This window comes from Stegodyphus dumicola, chromosome X1 (genome assembly GCF_044657685.1).
Source record: "Stegodyphus dumicola isolate Sdum_Otavi_A_Nest chromosome X1, ASM4465768v1".
NCBI lineage: Eukaryota > Metazoa > Arthropoda > Arachnida > Araneae > Eresidae > Stegodyphus > Stegodyphus dumicola.
In genome coordinates this window covers 84,668,817-84,693,838 of record NC_140780.1, presented here as the reverse complement: position 1 = coordinate 84,693,838, position 25,022 = coordinate 84,668,817, and the positions used below count along the sequence as shown (strand labels likewise).

The window sequence follows — 25,022 nt, the reverse complement described above, 5'->3', positions numbered from 1 at the left end:
AAAACATTTTTAAGCAAAGAACAGGAAAATGAAAATATAGTTTCATGAAATCTATTTAATACAAACTGAACAACTCTGTTTGAAAAAGCATTAATTCAGCCAATAAAAAAGGACAGTGGACAATATAAACACGCTTATAAGAATTGTCATTTTAATTACATTTCAACATTCAACATTCCTCTCTAAAAGAAATAACACACTTAAAAGCATGCAAGAATTTAAACTAATGCATATAAAAATACCTGAAATAGCATAAAACCATCAGCCGCATGAGAAGGTAAGGACTTTGGTGGTATCCGGCTCCCACCTTTTAATTCCTCCAAATTTACATTAGACAGATTAGTAGATTCTGCCACAGAAAATATTTCAAATATTTAACATTTATACAGAAAGAAATTTTAAAACTTTTAAAAAAGAAAATTTAGTATCATACTGACCATCAGAAGGACAAAAATCTTCAAGTGCAATTCTTTCAAATACAGCCGAAACCAGCTGCCTTACGGTAGCAGAAGCAGTATTATTAGTAGTACTGTTTTTAGTAAAATGAAGCCTAAAGCACAGCACAATAGCCTGCAATAAATTACATTCCATAAATTCCATGTTTATCAGATGATACACAAAGAAAATGAAAATAGCATTTAATCCTCTTAAACTGTATTGAATCCAACAGAACCACAGCTAACTGATTTCTAGACACTCAAATCTAGAATACCAATGATCCCAATCAGTTGTTCTTTGTACTGTAAGCAGAACTACGCTTGCAGTTGATTTAATATATATTGAGATTTTTAATGTTTATACTTAATTTTTTTAAATGATAGGAATACAATACAGAGTGATACATATTTTTAAGAAGCATAATTTTCATTAACCCTCTTGCTGCGTATCCCACGATTTCCACGGGCAATGTAGAAGCAGCAAAATTTGCGCAACCCGCGATTTTTGCGGGGATGCATACTTTTTGTTTATTTAACTGTGCAACCCACTCTTTTCCCCCTCATGGTTTCATTTCTGCTTTTCTGTGATGTTTAATTATTTATTCAGATCTGGGTTAACAGATGGCATTAGTTGTCCATATTTCTGCAAAATATACAAACACACTTTACACTATTTTGTGCGCTCTTTTCAAAGCTCAAAGATGTCTGTTGTTCAAATGTCAATCACATGAGACTAACTGCTTGACATTTTGCTAGATATATATCCCCCCAATTCCATCAAGAAACTCGTAGACATTGTGCTGTTTGTTTCTAAAAAAAAACTGAAACTGGCAAAAAAATTCTCAAAGAAACGGTGCAAAGACGGCGAGATAAAATGCCTTGAATTTAAATTTAAAAACTATTTAAGGAGAGAAACATCTTATTCGAGGTTCCGAAGTGTATCATATTGCACTTCATTTCTAATAAATGTTTTATAAATATTTTGCGTATTTTCATTAGTATAACATATATTCATAGTATATTCATAGTTATGTTTTATAATTATATTTTATAAAATAAATCATAATTTAACCAAGATTAATTTTCAAAACTTTTCTTTTATATGATTATTCTTCAGTTTAAATTTTCCGACAACCTTTTATTTATGATCTAATTCTATACTAAAAAAAAATACTCTTTTACAAAACCTTTTTGTATATTTTAACACTAAAATATATGCAGATTTGAAATATGTAATTAAAACATTATGCAATTTTTGAACCTATTTTGATAAAAATAATTACGCAGCGAGAAGGTTAAAATCATATATTTATAAAAAAAGGAAGTTAAAAAATTTAATAATATACAACATACCATAATTTCCGGAAGAAACACTGCGGCGTTTACGTGTTTAAATCTTAAATTTTCAGCGGGTGCGGCGTTTCTACCCATGCGGTGTTTAGGTGCACTAAAAATAAAATATTTCCTATGATGGTCATTGTACATAGTTTGGATGGCCTTGTCATTGTGCATAGACTGGTGCTGTTCCCACACAAATGACCACTCAGTTGCTTTTTGCGAACGTTATTTTGTTCACATTCTTTCCCTTGAACGGACCTACATGCCTTATTCACCCTAAACGAGATCTCAGAACAATAACATTCTTCCCCCTTTCAAATCAACATTCTCATCAGTTTGAATAGTCTCTCTCCTCTGCCATTCAATGAATCTTCCAGGACCCATCCTCTCCCCACCCCTGCCTTTTCTGCAATTTTTTTCAAAGGCGGGTATGACTCCACCTGCCTCGCAATAACGAACTCTGACGTATTTCCCCTTCAGCATGAATGGATTTTTCTTGGCATTCTGCCAAATACAGATCCCATCAGTTTGGGTACAAGTACTTGTTGGATAGTTTTTAAGTAAGAAGGGAGCGGAAAATTTTTGAAAATGTCTCTAAACGGCACAGAAGCTATACATTTCTTACCTTTAATTTATTTTTGAGTTATGGTTTCATTTCATGCATTTTTCTTAACTGGTATGTCATATATCAGGACTTAGGTTGAGTTTTTGCATCTATACGGCCCACGACGATGTCACGCGCAATTTAATCTATTGCGGCGTTTCTGTGTAATTTTAATTTTTTTCCCCGCCATTTTTCTCGAGTGCGGCGTTTACGCTGATGCGGCCTTTCTTCCGGAAATTACGGTATTTTAAAATTTGCTATTTTTAAGCTGACATAAATAAATTGCTCATTAAGCTCATAAAAATAATTTTGCCATTTAATTTTGTTGAGAAGATTAGCTTAAATTTTCAAAGCTACCTCATGATCTTGTTCAGACCATTGACATTTTAATGTCATTACCATTTACATAACTTCTGTGCAATGAAGATACTAAAAATGTCATCATCAAACTCTATATAACAGTGTGGTTGCTGTAAGCTCCTCAGAACAAATTGCCATAATGGTAAATGAAATTCAGACAGTAACACAATGTAGATATTATAAAATTATATAATTTAATAAAATGGCAAATAAAATTACATTATTTGTCATTAAAACTGTAACATCAAAATAACAAGTGTTCAGTCAATCCAAAATTAGTATGATGACCACAGAAAGACACCTACTGATTTGTAATGCAACACATATGAAAATATACATGTCAGTAATACGTCCACAAAGCTAAACAAAAGCCCTATTAAATCACAGACAGCCCTATTATGTTCTACAACTCTGCTATTCATTTTCAAGCACAGAATGCCAAGTAACACTTTGTCAAAGAACATACAATTGTAGCAGTAGATTTCTGATCTCAATCGCAGATGAAATGTTACATGCCAAAATTGTGGATGAACCTCATGAGAAATACATAGTCTGCCCAGAAAGTTCATAGACTAATATTATTTCTTCCCACCTGGCAACATCATAATGATGCCAAAAGTAAACGGTTAACTCCAGTACATACTAGTTTACTACTTTCTGCAAACAAAATGTGAATAATGACTTTTTTCATAAAACCATTTTCTGCTGCATATGCTTTACTGGTCTAACAAGTTACCTTGAATACTTCAGAACAGAACCAATATTTATAAAATGATGAAGCAGATATATGGAGAGTATACAATTCAACAATCAGCATTATTCAAATGCATAAAATGGGCAAGAAAACATCAGTCATGAAAAGACACCATGATGATCTTTGGTTGTGATCATCAATGAAAACACACATGTTTTATATATATCACAATCAAGAAGTAACTATTAGAATTATCACTGAAGAGACTGAATGATGGACATAAGTCAAACGTACACTTCACATTTTCTCAAAAAATGAAGGTACAAATCGTAAAATTCATTATTTCCATTAAAATAAACGTTATTTACATAATCTTTAGAATGCTATAAAAATAACAAAATCTAAATCAAAATTCTAATTAATAAAGTTACAAAAAATAAAAAGAATATTTCAGTCCATCATAATGAAGGGAAAAAATGAAAGCACAGTGATGAAAATATCAGAATAAGTGTAGTCAGTACTTTATGGTGAATACTCTGTTTTTGGTAGCAGCCCTGAGCCTATTGGGCATAGACTTCACCAATATTTGCATTCTTTCAAAAGAAATTTTGCTCCATTCTTATTGGAGAAGCCTTTTCAAATAGCCCACATTCAGTATATTGTGTTTCCTTACTGTGATGTCAAGTTCTCTCCATAATGTTCTAGAGATTTAAGTGAAAGGATTGGTGTGAATAAATGAAAGTGTAAGGCATATGATAGAGCAACCACAGGCAGACAGGTATGTGTCATATATGTGGGATCATTGTCCTGTTGGAAGTAGAAGTTACATAAACAAAGCTTATGGGTGCTTCGTTGAAGATTATTTGTCAAGATATTCAAATAGGCATGCTAGTCCATTGTGCCATCAATGAACTTAAGATAAGAATGCAAATGTCTGCACCCAACATGCAGTCCCATCCCATCACATATTTCTCCCATGTTTTACTGTTGCTCAGTTTTTCTCATAGCTCAGGTTTTGGTTGTCTTCAAGTTAAATTTCTTCCAGTGCAACAAATTAATGAGACTTTACTTTCATCAGAAAGCAATATATTTGACCAAAATTCACTACCTTTATTGAAATGCACCCGTGGAAGAGCAAGCCTTTTCTTTTTGTTAAAAGTTTTGCTGTTATATGGTTTTCTTCTGGCTACTGAAGAGTTATAATCAGCTCAATGAAGAATTCTGCAGATATTTTTTGGATGAATTATTTTGTTAGTCTTCTTTCATTGTAGTTGCAAAACAACTTGAAGAAATTTTTGGATTCACTTTACCAATACTGACAACTTTTCTCGCTTTTCTACAAGTCAGATTTTTTTTGTTTTGTTTTGTTTTGTTTCTTTCTTATGTTTTTAATGGCTACTTCTTAGTGCATTTGCTATCCTACCAGACATTTTTAAATTTTTTAATCACAGTTCTTTACTGTGTAATGACTCTTATTCACTATTTCAAGAACTTCTTTCAGTGATTTATTCTGATTATATTAAATGTATAATTATTTTTCTTTCTTCAATTGTAGTGTCCACACACTAACCATTAAAAACTTTCATCAAAATAAGCAGAAATATTCAAAATTAGAGTACTACTGCAGATAAAGAACAACAATTAACTGTCTTATATAACTCCGATTTGAATTTAATTTGCATAAAACGCAACAGTGTGCTTTCACTTTTATTCTTCATTTTGATGGTTGAAGAGATCAATTTATTTTTGTAAGTTTATTTATTTGAATTTTAGCTAAACATTTTGTAGTTATCTTTGAAACATTATAGATTCTATAAATATATATTTTGATAAAAATAATGAACTTAAACCATTTTTCCCCCATTTTCTGAAAATATGCCAAGCATGCTTTCACTTAGGTCTATCACTGTATATTCAATTATTTCATATGACTTTAGTACAGAAAGTGGGAATGAGGAAAATGTGTGTTAAGAATAGTGTCTCAAACCAACTGCTGAAGAGTGAAATGGATGAAATGCTGTCTTGAATGTTCAAGAATTTCCTTGATTAAGCAATTAAAAACGACGAGTCTTGGGTTTGCTAATGCATTTTCAGATTGAAGTCACAAAGCAAAGAGTAGATGTGTCTTAATTAATCAAAGAGTAGAAATTGAAAAGAGAACCATGAACATAAGAACTTAGATGATGCAGAAAAAAAATCATGACCATGGTGATTAATTTTTCTGATATTTGTGGAATTAAGTGTTCAGAATTCATTCCAGAAAAGCAGTCGTCAAATGCAGTTTACAGCATTAACATTTTGAGATGCCTGTGAGACTGAGTGCAACTTTAGTGAGCTCAAATATCAGTGAAACCAAATATTCTACCAATTCCTTTGATCTGTCCTCTTGTGACTTATATACTCACAATTTTTTTTTTTTTTTTTTTTTTTTTTTAAATTTTCAGAGACATTATTTAGACACAAAAAATATTAAGACCAAAGTGATAAACAAAGCAGTTATAAGACCTATCAGCAACAGACATGCTGCACTGCTTCCAGCAATGGAAACTACATATTCAAAAGTGAACACCTTGATTGTTTTATCTGATTATGGCAAAGATGAAACCAGGTTGAATACCAGAATTCAGCAACTTTACCACTTGGCGGCAGGTAGGCGATGATCATGTTAATATATCTGAAAAAAACCCATTAGGTTTTTATGTACTTTGTCCACAGACTTTCTGGACAGACTATATATGTGCTCATGTTGAACAGAATATGGCCATACTGATACAAACACAGAACTGGACCAAGAAAAGAAATTCACTGCTATAAAAAATTCCAACATTTCTGCATATTTCTTTAAATCCTTCATACTTTCAAGCTATCTTTTGTAGAAAAGCATTTTCATTTGACACATGAAAACTTACATAATAAACATTTTAAAAGAAAGTAAAGCTGAGAAAAATTTAGTAGAAAAATACTGCCTTTATTTCATTGAAAGGACCTGAAGCATTATTCAAATTCATTTATGGAAAATCCCACACAGATGGCAAGTTTACACTTAATGCTTACTACCAAAGAAAAGCAGCATTAAATATTACTAGTAGAAAATAGCAGATTAGTTGTATGATATTTATTAGTTCCACAACCCTATTCCCAGACCTCAGGTATGAAGCATGGTTTGGAGCAACAACTCATTAATGAAGTGAAACCCTCAATGCAAGTTTCTGCACACCTGGCTGAACACAAGTTTTATTAAAAAAACTAAAAACAACCACAAAAAACTTTTTTAGGTGCATGCAGAAGCTATTTTATTCAATAAGGAGTTCCAAAGACAGAATACAAAACAAGGAGTATTTGATATTCAATAACTTTATAACTCAACATGGTTGGGACCAAATGTTTTTTAAATGACTTTGCAACTACTAGGAGGGTGTACAAATTACTGAATGGTACAAGACAATTTTAAAATTCAATGTTTTTCAACAACCAGTTAGATAATTAGTTTTATTTATACATGCAATACTGTGCATACTGAACTTCTAACTACCCATGCTAATTAATACATGAATAACTGGACAATAAAAGTTAATTGAAAAATGAGCCTCTAAAATTAGAGGCATCAGAACTTTAAAAAATAACTCTTACAGGTATTTAATTAACTATGTGCAGTGTATCATTGACAAAAAGCTTAAAATAATATACCTCCATATGGAAATGATTGTCTGATACAAAACTGTACGGGATAAGGAAGATGAATGAGTGGTTTCGGTATACATAACCTTCACCTCTTATAAAATAGAATTTTCAAACTATACATCAATTTAATTTTCACTCTCTTTCTCAGAGCTATGGGAAAGAAGCATTATTTAAGATACGACGGGAGTTCTTCCGAGAAAGCGTGCTACAAGAGTTCTTCAGAAATTTTTACCTGAATTTTCACCTCTTTTAGGGAAAGGGAAAGACCTTAAATATGGTATTATAGTGGCTATCAATATGAAAATGTGATGCATCAGCCAACATGTTTCTAGGATATGGCTATGACAGAGTAGAGAACCCACTAATGTTGAGGCAAAAATTAAGAGGCATATTGGACATCAATCCAAGAATGAAGAAATTTCAGGAAAATCAGAAAGTTTCCACTTCACAAGCATACTTCATCAAGAAGCTTGCAGTAGGAGAGTCACTGGCAATGATACAGGGAATAATATATATATATATGTGGGAAATGTTATGTCATGATATTCCCTAATCCCCTACTGTGTGACGTATGCATTGCGTCAGCATGTGTTTCCCACCTTCGGAGGAAGACGAGGATTAGCTGGCAAGTGGAGCAGACGTCGCTCGATCGCTCGTATACAATTTTCATTAATTGTAATCCTAATGTAATCTATATTTGTAAATAATAATAAATGTGTGTTATCAACTATGGTCGTTGCCTTTCCCCACATTTTGGGGGCTCGACCGTGCCTTTTGCGCATGCGTTATAATCGAACCCTAGACACCAGCAATCACTGACGTTCAGAAAGCTAACAAAGGCAAGACGTGCCTTTATGACGATTTAATATTCTTCTTCAAGCCAGACGACGTATGTGAATGAAGACGTGCCTTTATGACGATTTAATATTCTTCAAGCTGGACGACATATGTGAATGATGTTACATGCTACTTGTCCGTTTTTCTGATTTTGGACGTTAAATCGAAATTCGATTTTGGATTACATTGGATTGGCCAAGATATATATTGGATTATAAGGACTGCCCCGACGTTAGGTAGGCCCATTTTTCCCTAATTCATTCATAATTTATTAGTATTACGATTTTAAGCTGTGTTTATACTGTTTAATTCTCATTCATACATACCCTATTTCATATTCATATTGTCCTATTTTACTGTTTAAAGAACTATGGCCCTAAAATTAGGTGATATGCCATTGATAGCGAATTCTCTTAAATATGGCACAACACGAGTTATTAAATTATTTAATACCGTGCTCGGATATTCCGATTTTGATCATTCTTCGCGAAAGCGAATGCGAAATTTTGCCGGGTTCCCGGACGGTTTCGATTTGGCAAAACATAAAGAACTTCTATTAAAAGATTTCTCTTTATCAGATTTTATATCAGTGGCGAATTTATTGCATTTGGAAGCTTCCACTAATAAAGATGTTTTATGTGAAAAAATTTTTCATGCGCTCACTAATCTGACGGATTTTCACAATTCCCTAGATGTTAGTTTTTTATCCGATGACGATCATTCAATTTCAAACACCGACATTGCACCGACGCCTGTAGGTCTAAGTTCTTCTGTTCCCCCTTCCCCTCCCTCCACGGTGCCAAGCCCAAATCGTGTTGTTTCTTCTGACGCGGAAGTAATAAATTTGAATTCGAGTCGCTCCGGTGTTTATATGATGGCAAACACCGAGATTCGCGAGATGAGTCATGATTTATGGTTTATTTTGAGCGATCTTTCAAACACTTGCAGAAACTTTTCAGGCAATGATTCCTATTCAGTCCGTGCTTTTTTCAACGATATAGAGGATAATTTCCAATTATTTCCAAATCTTACCGACCAGCAAAAATTAGTTTTTGTGAAACGACTTGTTGTGGGTACTGCTAAAACTTTTTTGTTTTCACAACAGAATCTCAATTCATACGACATGTTTAAAACAGTATTACTTAATGAGTTCTCTGATAAAATTACGTCTATTGAAATTCATAAACAACTCGAAAGAAGAAAAATGCGCTCGAATGAAAGCTCTTTGCAATATTTTATCGCAATGCGCGAAATTGCGAATCGTGGTGACGAGGCTTCTGTCATTCAGTATACCATTCAAGGAATACTAGGTACCCCATCCGATAAAATTATTCTCTACGGTGCAAAATCATATTCTGAATTCAAGGAAAAGGTACGCACTTATGAATCTGTAGTTACGACTAGACATACAAATATCTCTCATCCATCAAATTTTAAAAATACGAATAATGGCCCCAGACGTGGTACTGAACGAAAAAATTCAGACCAACAACACGACACGAAATTTAATAATACTGGTCCATCTAAAACTAAACCACAAACTTGTTTTAACTGCAATGAGGTCGGACACCTCTCACGGTCCTGTCCTAATCGTTCTCTTGGCCCAAAGTGTCTAACTTGTTGTCGTTTTGGACATAAATCTATGGATTGCCGCCCTACTACATCAAATGAGACTTCCACTCCACCTGCCGAAGTAAATACAGTACAAACCTCTCACGGTAATATGTGTAAAACTGTCGTTATACTCAATAGCACAGTTTCTGGATTAATTGACACTGGAAGTGAGGTCACATTACTGAACGAAAACACATGGATTCAACTTGGTTCCCCACCACTTTCAAATAATTCTGGAGTGTTAACTGGCTTCGGATTCTCGAAAATTCCTATTATTGGCTGTTTTCAAACCATTATCAACATTGATAATCAGGACTTTCCGGCTAATATTAGAGTTGTTCCAAATCATTCTATGCAATTTTCTCTTATTGTAGGATGTGACGTAATTACAAATGCTAAATTAACTGTTACACCAGACGGTATATATTTTTCAAAACCTCCCGAGCAATGCTTTGAAACTGCTCCTGAATCTTTCATTTTTGCAATAAATGACGATGTTCCAGCTTTTGATATTGGTTCAAATGTTTCCAAAGAAACTCGTGCTGCGGCAGAACGTTTGCTAAATTCTTATGTCCCAAATAAAACAAAGACGACAGATATTAAACTTAATATCACTCTATCCGATGATAAACCGATTTTTCACCCTCCTAGACGCCTTCCACTTGTTGAACGGGAAATTGTTGACAAACAAATAAATGAATGGTTGAAACTTAAAATTATTGAACCTTGTTCATCTCCATATGTCAGTCAAGTTTTCGTGGTGCGTAAAAAAGATGGTACACCCTGTGTTTGCATCGATTATAGGAAACTTAATCGACTTTTAATTAAGGATCATTTTCCTCTTCCTCTTATTGATGACATTTTGGATAAACTGCAAGACGCCCAAATTTTAAGTACTCTTGACCTACGTAATGGATTTTTTCATGTGCCAGTAGCGGACGAAAGTAAACCATATACAGCTTTTGTAACTCACAACGGACAATTCCAGTTTCTTCGAATGCCATTTGGTCTTTCAAATTGCCCTTCAGTATTCCAGCGCTTTATAAATTATGTTTTTTGTAATTTAATTGTCAAAGGTTATGTTTTACCCTACATGGACGATGTAGTTATTTCCGCCAAAAATGAAAATGAGGCCATTCATCGTCTCAATCAAGTACTCAAAGTTGCTAGTGAATATGGTCTAGAAGTTAATTTTCGTAAATGTCAATTTCTTCACAAAAAAATCGAATTTCTTGGACATATCGTTGAAGGTGGTAAACATTTTCCTTCCCCTTCGAAAACAAAATCTGTAATTAACTACCCCGAACTTAAGAGTACGAAAGACGTCCAATGCTTTCTCGGTCTCACGGGATATTTTAGGAAATTCATCCCCTCATATTCTAGCATTGCAAAACCCCTTAGTGATCTCCTTCGTAAGGACATCCCCTTTCAATTTCATGCTGATCAGAAAGCTGCATTTCACAGATTAAAATATTTGCTTTCTCAACAACCAGTTTTAAGTATTTTTAATCAAAAGAGTCCTATTGAAATTCATACCGACGCATCCATTGATGGCTTGGGGGCAGTCCTACTACAAAAATCAATGAACGATAACAGCTTTCACCCTGTCTACTACATGTCAAAGAAAACATCGGACAATGAACATAAATACACCAGTTATGAACTCGAAGTCCTTGCAATCGTTGAAGCTTTAAAAAAGTTCCGTATTTACATCCTTGGTTCACATTTTAAAATTATCACTGACTGCAACGCTTTTGTACAAACTTTAAATAAAAAGGAACTCAATTCGAGAATAGCTCGATGGGTTTTATATCTCCAAGATTTTGACTACGAAATTGAGCACCGTACCGGCTCAAAAATGGCTCACGTGGATGCCCTCAGTCGCAGTCCATGTTGCATGACTATCCAAGACAGTGTCCTTCTCCAATTTCGCAAAGCACAAAAAACCGACGAGCATATTACGACTATTAAAGCACTCCTTCAAACAACGCCTTCATATGATAACTTTCTCGTTAAGAACAATCTCCTGTACAAAAACGTCAATGGCATTGACTTACTTGTGGTGCCTGAAGATATGCAGGCAAATGTCATTAAAACAGCTCACGAACGAGGCCACTTCGCCGTAATCCGCACTCAAGAACTTTTAAACAACGAATATTTTATCCCAAATCTGAAAGAAAAAATTCAGCGGTGTATCCATAACTGCATCCCATGCATCCTCAATAATCGAAAGCATGGCAAACAAGACGGACTTCTGCACCCCATTGACAAAGACGACGCACCCTTGCACATGTACCATATCGACCACCTAGGTCCCCCTGCCACCACATCAAAGAAATACAAACATATTTTGGCAGTTATAGACTCGTTTACTAAATTCGTGTGGCTTTATCCGACAAAGTCTACAGACACAGATGAAGTTATCAGTCGGCTGGAATCTCAAAGATCAGTCTTCGGAAATCCTTCACGGATTATCTCTGATCGAGGCCCTGCATTCAAATCCACTGCATTTGCAAACTATTGTGACACACAGAGAATAAAGCAGGTTCTTATTACAGCTGGCTTCCCACGATAGAACGGTCAAGTTGAGCGTTTGAACTCCATTATTATTGCCGTCCTTTCTAAACTCTCCATAACCAACTCTGAGCAATGGTACCGCCATGTTCCCGCCGTGCAACAAATTATTAATTCAACTTTTCTACATAGCATCAATTCTACTCCCTTTGAACTTCTCTTTGGGACTAAAATGAAATTGCAAAACGACATAAACATCGCTGCTCTAATCGACGAGGAGATCAAATCTGCATTCATTCAGCAACGTGACGATCTCTGTAAGGACGCAAAACAGCAAATCTCTAAAGTGCAAGACGAAAATCGCCGTACTTATAATTTGTGACGAAAACAGGCACAAAAATTTCAACTTCATGACCTCGTGGCTATCAAACGAACTCAGTTTGGCCCCGGTCTAAAACTCAAACAGAAATTTCTCGGAGTCACCAGGCTCAAACAAAATGACACATATGATGTGGAAAAGTGTGCATTTTTCGACGGACCATCCAAAACATCTACTTGTGCTGAATACGTGAAACCCTGGTCCAACAATATTGAACGTATCACTTGATTTTTATACAACTGTCAGCATTATAGGTCCTCCTGTGTTTGGACAGATGACACCTGAGAACTTTCTAATAATTTTTTTTCCTCATATCAACTTTTTAATTCATTTTGTCATACTAATGTTCTTTTTATTTTTAGTTAACTGCTGTGGTGTGTTTAATCTATTTTTTTGCTTCATTTGTGTAAGTATACTTAGCTTTGTATCTACGGATTATTTTTTCATACCTATATTACTATATTATAATTTTTTTTTTTAATTTGATGATATACTATGTTGCTTCAGGCGAGGTCGCCTGTCCGGTCATGATGGCCGAATGTGGGAAATGTTATGTCATGATATTCCCTAATCCCCTACTGTGTGACGTATGCATTGCATCAGCATGTGTTTCCCGCCTTCGGAGGAAGATGAGGATTAGCTGGCAAGGGGAGCAGACGTCGCTCGATCGCTCGTATACCATTTTCATTAATTGTAATCCTAATGTAATCTATATTTGTAAATAGTAATAAATGTGTGTTATCAACTATGGTCGTTGCCTTTCCCCACATATATGTGTGTGTGTGTACTGAAGGCATGCTTCCAATATTATAAAACTTGGTTTGAAAGATAAGAACACATAAAAAGGAAGTGCCTCAATGGCAGATTACATTGCTGATATTCATTACTTGTGCAAGAGAATCTGCTAATGCAAGCTATGAAGCAATACATAATTATAAAAATTAAATAATATGTAATAGGTATAAAACAAAAGTTAAATAAATATTAATATCATTCTTTTCACATTCGTAAAAATTTATCCCCTGAAATTTTAAAGGCATTCAGTTCTTCCTAATGCTTTCAAAATTCTAATATCTTAGTTTTTCCTATTTTAATACAATTTTCCATGTTGGAAATGCTCACTTTGCACTGCTTTTCCTTTCAGGTTAAAAACAATCATCGTCCGTCCAATTTCACAAAAATGTTTTTGTTCCTAAAGACAGATCTGCACCTGATCATCCTCTAAATCAAATGAGTTTTATCGATGATCTACACCAAAATAAGGTTGCTTTTTTGCCAAATTTCAAGATTTAAAAAAACTTCAATAACTTGCCAGATACAGACAAAATCTTTCTTAAATATATTATTTGGAGAAGTTTCATCATGGGAGCACAGATCATTATTTATGATTAAAAATCACAAATTTAAAAAAACAGTTTCGAATCCTCTGGTCTACAGGTTGCTAGAAATATCTTAATAAATGCACATAGATAATTTGCATTTTTATTAGTAAGTTTGCCTTTTAAGAGATTTAACATGTTTACAGTAACATGCATTAACTTTCAAATTATCCATTTTAACAGCATCACAAACGTGTATTGCAAACTTAACAATTTAGCTGTAAAACAAAAATTAAGAGATTATTTATTACTGTTGTTTATAAAACTTAGTTCATGCGAGATACAATCTAACATATCTTTGAGCAACTGCACATACCTTCATGATGGTTATACATTACAAACCTTTAAAATTTCATTCTGAATTGTTCTTACAATTACAGTACTACTATTATTTTGCATATCGCTGCACTGTAATATCAGTTTTATCTACAAAAAGTATTTCTTTTTTGTTACTATACTTTAAAGATGAGACTGATATTATGAATTAGCACTTTTTGATAGGTTTTTTTAAGTTCAAACTATCTGATATTGATGTTAATATTTATTTATGAGCAATTATTTTCCTGCAAATAATGGTGCTTTAACATTTAGTTACAGATAACTAATTTAAATTCAAATGCAATTGTAAATTAAATTACAATCATTACAAATCCAAACATACCTTTGAAAGAGCCTCTCCTTGAACAATATTATTTGTAGTAACTAAAAGAGTTACAGTTTGAAGTAACTTTAATTCCTCTGTACCACTTTCCATTAAAGACCACAAACAAGTAATGATATTATTAGCAGCCATCTGTAACGCAAAGATAAATCTTAAAAAATGAAATAAAAAAGAAATTTTTGTAAACACTGTAAAATATATCTAAATTGCACTACTTTAACATAAATTAAACAAACAGTACATAAACACTTTAGCCAAATACTGCATCATCAAGTAAGCAACAATATTAGAAATGAAGAAAATGGCAAATTAAAGATTTTTGTGTGGAGCATCATCAATTTGAGAAAATTCAAATAACTGACATTAAACTTTACAAATCTAGAAAATAATACACACAGCCATAGAATATATTTTTTAGAACATTGACACTAAATAGGAAGGATCTTTCTAAAGAACTGAAAACTGAAATGGGAAGACATATGGTAATAAAAATATGCCCATTTTAATAGTTCATACTGCTGATATTTCACAGTAAAAATTAAATACTTCTGAACTAGTAAAAAAAATTTTCAGTGGAGTAAAATAATGCACTGAAAGTATGAATTCGGATAAATCAACAACTTATTTATAATGAAATCACAGGATCTTGTCAGAAAAAGCAGATATTTTTTCTTCATTTTTTTATTAGATATAGATATTTAAAACTGCGAAAAATGAATGGAAACAATAACACTTATTATTTCCATTTAAATTATCAAAAGAATTTGTAAAATATATTACATCTTAAAGTAAAATCTATTAATTATTAAATATATATTTTGAAACTGACTCATTCTTGCATCTCCAATTACACTCCTTCCGCTGATAAAAAGACTGACAATAAATATGTCATAGGCTACAATAATTTTGATTCTAATGGGCAAAATAATTTGCTGTGAAACACGTTCTGCAAAGACTGTAGTGCTTGACTGTGTGTACTGAACTATATATTTCAGGTGTATAACACATAAGCAAGCTCAAATATAATTACATTCCTTGATTTTTTTTAAAGTTTATTACTGCATGTGATACCAATTTATTACTTTACTATTTAATAATTTATTGCTCAAAACTGTCTGCAATATTTGTTAAAATTCAATTCACAGTGCCCCACATAAAATAACAATAAAAGCTTTAGGTAAGTTTATTCCTTAACCTTGTAAAATGTTTAACACTTTGCATGACATTAATTTATACTCAATATCATCATTTACTTACTCACTTAACATAGCATGTAACATTTGCAATTCAGGTTAAACCTTTTTAAAGCTCTGCTAAAAAATATGTGTACAAACCTTCTAAACAAATATCCTCTAAAAGACAGGGGGTACTGTTGACAGTGAGCTCCATTTAATAAAATAATCAGCATAAAAACGTAACATCTTCAATTAGCAATGTGATGAAATATTATCCATATAGCAGTAAAGATAGCTGCACCTCCAAAAAGTTTAATTTTTCAATTTATTGTGAAGTATTAATAATAAAATTGCTTTTCAGATTTAAAAAAGAAAGAAAAGATTAATAACAAATATTTCATAAATTCACATTAACTCATATTCCATACATTCGGTTCCCTATTAATTATATAGAGATGAGACAAACACACTGAAAGTAAATAAAAGTGCAATGAATTCATGGTTTAACAGTTGAATGGCACAAACATTTGTAAAAATTTTGTTTTCACTCGTTTCTTCCTTCATTTAATCCATAAAGTGTCATGTATCACTTTATTCTTGCACACGGGAAAAATATTACTACAAGATTTATAAACATTACATAAAACATTCTTTTAAGAATTTATGATATTACTAATAAATTTATCAATTTCAAATATTTGCAGCAGGATTTAAATGCACAAGCTTATTCACCTGAGATATTTTCACTGATAAATGTCACTTGAACATGTGCACAGCCCAAATGAAATCATGTTCACAAGCCAGATCAGAAGGCAACACTGACATAAGACAATAATTTATGCTCTTAAATGTCTTTTTAAAAACTACAGTCATTTTAAATGTGCAGCCAGACAATCAAAGATATATAATTTTTCAAATATCCAGTATTTTTAAGTAAAAGAAAAAAAGTATACAATTTTGAACTACTAAATTCAGAAAATGAAATAATCTTGGTTTACATGATAAAAATCATGTTAAAACACTGCTTAAGGTTGCAGCACTTGCATGCAGTCAAGGTGCTTCGTTACCTGGAATCCAAATGAAATTGCTTGATCAAGTTTTTACTTTTATTTCTTTTTCTGTATCTTACTATACTTCTGGGTATGGATGTGCAGAAGAATGGAAGATTAAAGGGAAAGTTTCTATTATAACATGATTTAGAGGTGATTATGATGGGGTTCTCTAATTTTAAAGTTGTTTTTTTGCTGGGATTTCTTAATGATTCCAGCTATGTTCCATTCAATTACAAAACTGAATGTTCTAGGAATTAATTTACCAATGACATGCTGTTTTTATTGCTATACTAATTCACAGAGAGTTTATAAGCATCACCCTTTTATTTATTATTTTCTAGACATCAAACTAATACACTGAAGTTTCAGTACTTGTTTCTTTGGCAGAAATGTGGAATATATATACACCTGATGTATGTACTGTGTGGGAGTCATTTAATCTGTTCTCAATGATTTCTAAATAGATGGAATTGGGGTTATGGCAAGTTTATACACAATTTTTTTTTTTTTTAAACTGCATGGAATAATGAATAGCTGGGCCAAGTTTCAATGAATATAATTATGCATTTTGAGATAAAAGTTTCAATTGCTTTGAGTCGCATTAGTATTTTTAGGAGACTCATTAAGTAATACCATATTCTCGTTTATTATTCAAAGTGAATTACTGCGTGTTGTAACCAAGGATATCTTTACAATGCATCTTCACATATCAGGTTTTACTGAAAGTTTCCCCCCCCCACCGCAAATATCGTCTGCACAAACAGTTTATGTTGGTGTGTTTAATCATATTTTGTCAAACAATTTTTGGCATTTTAAAGAAAGAAACTTGCTTTAAAACACTGTGTAATGAAATTTTTTTTTAAATATCGTTATCATTAAGTACAAGGTTAGAACCATCATTTACTTCCAGTTCTGTTGCAAAAAGTCAGCTACAGAATGTCATCAAATCATGTGTACAGCTTTAGGTACTAATGTTGTATCATATGACACTGTGAAGGTTTGGTACCAAAAGTTCAAAAACAAGGACTATGACATTCAAGAAGCAGAGAGCTCTGCCAGGTTTACTGATGTTCACGAGAGCTGCCTGCGATAACTTAAAACAAATTACAAAATGACTGCACATGCATGGAATGAGAATCGACCACTTGTCCCATGTATAGAAAGGACTGTAAAGTTGCAATTAAATTTATTTATCATCCTCTGTCTGTAGTGACCATTTAATTAGAGGTCAATATGCCTCATCAGCAGTGGAGGGTGCCATACCAGTAACCAACAGAATTCAAACAAGACCTCATCATCGATATGCGAGAGGGTGGATTTTCATATTAAGCAATCGCAGCCCACATGCAGCCTAATGACACAACAGCAATGCTTGTTTGGAAGATATCAACAGAGGAAGGAGAACCACACAAGGTGAAATCCTGGCAGTGGGGCACGCAATAGCACAATGGCACAGGATGGCAGACACATCATACGCATGGCTGTGATGGATTGCACAGCATCCTCTGGTGTGTTAGCGCAAGGTTGGAGCATGCCTACTGGTGTTGTGGTGTCTAGCTCTATGGTTTGCCACCATCTGCTGCAGCATGAACTGCATGCAAGGGTTCCTCTACACAGGATTCTCGTCACTGAATCACAGATGTCTCCAACTTCAGTCATGTCAAAACTGTGCATAGCATGCCCTGCAACAACAAGTTGTTTTCTTCGATGAATCTCACTACAATTTGACATAAAATAATGGAAGAGTACACGTCAGATGTTACAGACGGGAACACCTGCTTCAACAGCGTGTTATCCAGCATTATACTGCACAAATGCCTGGCATCCTGATGTGAGGAGCTATTAGGTATAATTGTCAATCCCTAGTGCAGATTGTGGGCAACCTCAACAGTGATCGCTACGTAAGGGAAGTTATGGAGCCACAGGACCTTCCCATTCTTTCACAAATTGCAGGCACTGTATTTCAGCAGGATAATGCTCATGCAGGTTTCTCTAACTGCACAAATTTTCTTTAGGGCATAAAAGGTTTCACTTCTTCCATGGCCTCCTTATTCTCCAGATATGTTGCACATTGAGCATGTCTGGGATTTCATCAGGCAGCAACTCGCTCATACAGCTGGTGGAGAATATCATACACTAATCCTGAACTTTGGTGTCAAGTCAGAGCCATATGGAATGCCATTCCCCAGGATTACATTCAGAACCTGTATTATTCAATGCCACGACGTGTACAGGTTCTCATCGCTCAGTGTGGTGGACACACAAGCTACCGATTTCTGATGCTCACATTGTTTTTTTGCCTTATAAATTTGATAGTTTATTTATACCACTATCAATAATATGTGCATAAATTTCATTAATTTCCCACAATACCTTCATGGTGTTGCATTTTTACAAACATTAGTGAATATATACACATTCTTTGGGTCATTAGCATTTACACCAATATTTTGTACTTGCTTTCTACCAGTATACTCTGTAGAATTTGCAACATGATTATTATATCTACTACAGAATTATATTTTGCAACTTTGCATTTTCTGATTCCCTTCCCCCTTAGAACCTAGAAATCACTATTAGTGAGAACATACTTCTCTCCTAATATGAGAGGCTAGATAATACATTCCAGTTTATTTTTACTTTATTTAGAGGTGCAATTTTGTTTGCGTACCATTTTTATTTTATTTAGAGGTGCAATTTTCTTTGCGTACTCAATAAAAGCCTGGATATTGATATTCCTCTGCAACAGTTAGTGTTACAGGTTATTCCATACCTTGCATACTGCATTCTGTAATAATAACTCATCCTATATAGTCTGGCAATACAAGGACAGATCTCGCAAATCTTTCAACTTGTTGCATTGCCATTTATGCCACATGTTCCAGGATTTTCTAGCATGACACAAATTGGTTACACATGGTTTACATCTCCTAGAGGTGTCTCCAGTATACCGATACCCTCATTTGACCAACAAGATCCCAAAATCTCTTCCTAACTGAACATGTCCATGACATGCTAGATTGCTAAGTGCACCATCTATGAAATATTACCTGGAACAACTGCTAAAGGTGTACTAAAAGACAACATAAATCATTTAAATGCCTCCATGCCCAACCACATACTGGCACATATAACTGCCAGAGAGGGCTTTATGCCTTACTAATTAATAATGTTTGTGAAGTAACTGAAATAATTCTGTACATTTAATATTGTAATTTCCAAATCTGACTTTTCACACTTTACTCTGGAGGAGAAATCACAGTACATTTCACGCAAAACATGGTGTTGCATTTTTCACAAACATTAAAAGGCCCGCATATGCCACTCTCCTCATTTTCTTTTAAGAAAATGCATGACATCTGAAATAATCATGGCATGTAAGGCATCTTACAGTTGATGAAAAATGATACACATGTTTTAACAATATTTAAAATACATAAAACAAGTACATATGTTTTTACACACATGAAATTTTAAAATACTTAAAACATATGTTTAAATAAATTCATTACTTATTTCCAAAATTTTTCTATAAACGCTAGCAATACTTATTATGGCAACTTACTGATGATACAGCTTCTTGAGTTATTAACCGCTGCATCGCAGTTAAACACATCTGAACAATCTTTGTATTTTTTGTATCACATCCAATGAAAAAGGGCTCCAAAATTTCTGGACTTTCAGAAAGGAATGCTAAATTAAATATAAAATGGATATTATTAATACGAACTGTACTACTATAAAAAAACATTAGTTCATAAACAGCCTTCATTCACTTGCTGAGAAGCAGATATCTTATCTACATTTAGCTGACATATTTCTGAACTCTTCGAAATTAAATTTTCCAGTTTCTTTCTTTGAATCAATTCACATAAATGCATAAGTTCTTACCAGAAGACTGCACATAAAATAGCACATTCAAACTAAAGATGAAAAAGCACTCTGGAATGAAACTATACTAATGCTCAGCTCAATAAAACTGCAACAAGGACAAAAAAACAGTTTTGTTTTTACAATGTCTGCGATATAAATATTGCATGACGTCCAAGATAATGTCTCACATATGTGCAGATACTTAGAACCAAATCACACACCTTGCTTCCTTCTTAGTGTCTGTATGATCTATACGAGCCAGTTATACATGTCTGCCCTCTTTAGCACTGCTGTGTCAAAATATCATTATAAGCCTACACGTAATTCCAAACATCCCTCCTGGACCCATCAGTTTTATACTCAGATGACAATGGTCAGAATCTAACCAACACTAGAAGCAACTTCGCAGTATGATAAGTTCCAGACACGGTTTGTTATTTATCTCCCCCAATCAAATTCGGAAGCACATTGTCGTATATTTTATCTTCTTACCATACTTTACTTTCCCTTTGGAGCATAATCTATACTTTCAGCCAAAAAAATAAAGATAAAATACTTTCCCATACTAAAACCCATTCCCTTCTCTTTTACACTAATTGCAAATAGTATCATAAGTGCCCATTATCTGCATATGCAGTGCATTCCCTATCATATTTATATCCCACAAGCTCTGGATATTATATAAATTTCACTTCAATCAGTTGCTTCTTTCATGATCTTCCAGTATTTGTATAGCTAAGTGATAGAATATATTTTAAATACTGCAACTTAAAAAAAAAAAAATTAACAAAATATTTTCTAAACACATTGATAGAAATTCAAGACATAATGATAAAAGTCTGCAATAACAGATTACAAATTATAGTATAATGAACAGCAGTTTGATGCAGAATACTAGTCCTATACATAAAATATAGCATTTACTTTTACTATCATAAAGTACTTCCCATTTTGCCACATGAATGTAAACAAAACTGAACGATTACTTTTCAAGAAGTTTTGTAAAAGTAATAACATTTTCAAAACATAATGGAAAATTGTTCAGCTATCAAGTTTTGATTACTAAGGCACATAATTACAGCTATTTTATCGCCGTGTTTAATAAACCAATCTTTCACCTCAAGTTGCTATATAAATAAAAGCTTTATCATCTTGAAAACAGGGATGTATTACACAGTGCTGTTTATATCACTGGCTTAAATATACTGTAGTTATTACAAGATACTTGTCAAAATAAAAACATCTAACATTACACTATAACAGCCCATACTATCAAACCTCTGCCTATAAACTTTATGCATCAAGCATGGCAGAGAAAATGAGATGCCATACTTACTATAATGGAAAAAAAGAAAAGAATGATTTAACAGACCTGAATATAGTATTCAGGGCATCCACTTGCAATAATGATGCACTCAGCAACACTATACATAATTTTTAATACAAAAAAAAATCAGTGCACATTTCACAATATCGCCATAATTATGCAATTTATAAAATTATCCTATTAAATCTCCTTAACTGGCTTTAATTTCAGTATCTGCCCTCGCTTTAAGAACTAAGAGCTTTGCTGTGTTTTTGTAGCAAACTAATGTCCTCACTCAGTGACCATTATCTAATTGAAGTCATACTTTTATCTCCAGCTTTCTAGTTTAAAAGCAATATACTTGCATTAAAAATTTAGTAATCATCATAGTGGATACTTTTCTGTTTTATCAAAATCCTGCTCTTGAATATTTTAGAATATGATGCCTTTCAACAACATTCAATTAACCAAGCCACCAAGGAATTTCATTAATACATTCACTAACTGTGACTTATAGAAATGTACATGATTTCATTGGCTTATGAACAAGACTAATGAGTGCTTCTTGAAGAATGATTCAGTATTCAATTTCAATCATCTAGTCAATCACTCAATTTGGCATACACTGCTTATCAAAATTAAAGGATAATCTGGAAAACTCTGCTCGCTGATTAAAGTTTCCAGTTTATGTCCAATGGTGTACTAATTTAAGTTCATAACCTGCAACTTGATACAAAACTGGACTTTTGTGTATAGGTTATGGCAAAAAATATGTAAATTAGGCAACTAACAATGTATAGCACAATGGATGCATGTTGGACTTTGGGTGTGCAGTACTGTTAAATGTAGTTCCTAAAAATGATCAGTAATGATTACGACTTAAAAGCATCGACAAGGGGAAAAGTGGCACATAACATTCAATGCCGCAAAGAGAAATGATACCACATACTGTTTACTGGCAAGTTCAGAAATGATTTCATTATGATTCCAGTCATGTTTTGACCTAGAGGGAGTGAGGAATGTACAACTTCCCATCCCATGTTAGATCTCATTTCCACAGAAATGGTTTCACAGTTTGGGATGAAATCCTCAAATGACCACTACAGTTATATAACTCTAATGGACATTGTGTGCTATGTCACAGAGGTGCTGTTGGCCCTAGATTATTTGCTAGTGGAGAAGGCTTATTCACATTCAATAGCTTTGTTGTCAGAATACTTGGAAACAGAAGATAACATTTGAAGGGACTGGCTAGCTTTTTCACTAGGCTTGATTCTGATTCAGCATGAGTGGGATGTCTTTAGGCCATTGAGCTGAAATGTGCCAAATGCTTCCATGGACTTTTCAAAACCTGAAGAGGGCACTTTCAGAAGAGTGGGAAGCTATTCCATGAGACTTCATTAACAGTTTTGTATATTCTAGGAAATCAAGATGAGAGATTTGCATTTCAGTTACAGGAGATCCATACACCATATTAAGGAAAGACCTGGTGCAAAACAGGACACATCTCATTTTTTGCCCCATAAATTTGAACAATAAAGTCAACATTTTGAGATTAATCAGGTGACAAACATGATAATTTATGTTAAATAATACTTTTGTACAAGCTGTTTTCAACCATGTATCAGCAAGTAACATTAAAGTTTCACTTCTGCCAGTATCTATTATTTCTGATTAAAAGTGAATTTGAAATTAGGCTTTATAGTCCTTTTACCTATATTCATACTTGTTTCTTTAAATGTATGTTATCTTTATAAAAACTATTTTAAAAGTATGATGAATTCAAAGCAAATTCAATACCAAATATAAATATGCTAATTGATGATCAATGTATTTTATTCATAGATTGAAATAATGAGTATTAAGTGTTATTCACTTTCTTCACCAAGAGGAACAAAAATCAAAGTCATGTTATTCCTTAAAAAAATTACAGAAAAAAAAATGCCACAACAGTACATTTGAAAGTTCAGAAGATGTGAAAATCCAAATCAAGTAATACATTACTTTCATTAAATGGCATCAAAATCTTCAATAAAATGTTTAGCTATAATAACTTCATTCAATTTAGTATTTACTAAAGAAATCTTAACAGTATTGTTACAAAATGTCCAGCTGTGGTAAGATAGCTTCCAAGCAAAGCGGGTACAAGGGTTGTCAGATTTGGCGCAAAATTGCTCATTTGGCAACATGCCATAGACAGATGGAGAACATTCTAAAATGAATTCTTAACAATTTTGCCCAGAATGTTTTCGAAGGCAGGCCAAACGCTATATATACCCTGCCTGTATGCAGAGTACCAGTGTATTGCCAGTTACTGAAACGTGAGTTGGTGCATTGATAGTGCTTTGTTGAGGCTATTGAGTGTATCGTCAAGCGCATTACGATTTCTAGCATGCAAAGTCTCGAGAGTACATTGAGTTCCGAGAATGACTGAACTGAGTTGAGAGCTGTACTCTAGTGCTTTGTGATGAAGTTGTCTTCACAGTTATAGCCCGAAGGCTGCATTGCTGATTGTTTCAGCGTTTGTCATAGTTTTTCGATGACTGTAAATGTGTTTATGCAGCTGTCCTGAGTAGTACTAGCTAACAATATTTGTTTTCATTCTTCATCGAGTGTTGTCGTCAATCACTCCAAATCCATGAACCCGTAGTTGTCGTCAATCACTACAAATCCACGAACCCGTAGAAATGCAACAGTTATGTTAAACATCTAAACACTTTTAAGAGCAAAAACAGAAACTGGAATCAACAAATTGAAAAAAATCTGAGATAATCTTCCACCATAAATCAATGATACCCCTTTATTCAGAATGAAGTAGGTTTTGTACAGTCTTTTCACAACTAAACATTCATGCAAACTTAAATTTTATTATATTTCCAAATATTTTTCTGTTGCCAAATGTGCACCAGATGTGGTAACCTACTTATACCTTCCATGAATAACTAATAACAAGCCTGAACGCCATATCAAATTTTTGCAATTCTATGATTTTTTTAAAGCAAAAACTTGCTGTGTACAAATACAGAACTGTTGTGGAGAACAGTTAACTTCATCTATTTTTGCAATCTATTTTTGCTTGCAGAAACATGAGGATTGCACATATTTGGTATCATGCACA

At 33.5% G+C, this 25,022-nt stretch overlaps 1 protein-coding gene across 1 annotated transcript in view; it reads right to left on the bottom strand.

The window, feature by feature from the left end:
- mon2 (Mon2 homolog, regulator of endosome-to-Golgi trafficking) overlaps positions 1-25,022 on the bottom strand; it is a 261,987-nt gene that overhangs the window by 190,434 nt on the left and 46,531 nt on the right. Inside the window, exons 5-8 of the mRNA XM_085807699.1 lie at positions 20,291-20,418; positions 14,499-14,630; positions 438-570; positions 243-349 (exon numbers count right to left, since the gene is read on the bottom strand). Coding sequence (XP_085663825.1) covers positions 243-349; positions 438-570; positions 14,499-14,630; positions 20,291-20,418 — 500 coding nt within the window. The remainder of the gene's footprint in view (positions 1-242; positions 350-437; positions 571-14,498; positions 14,631-20,290; positions 20,419-25,022) is intronic.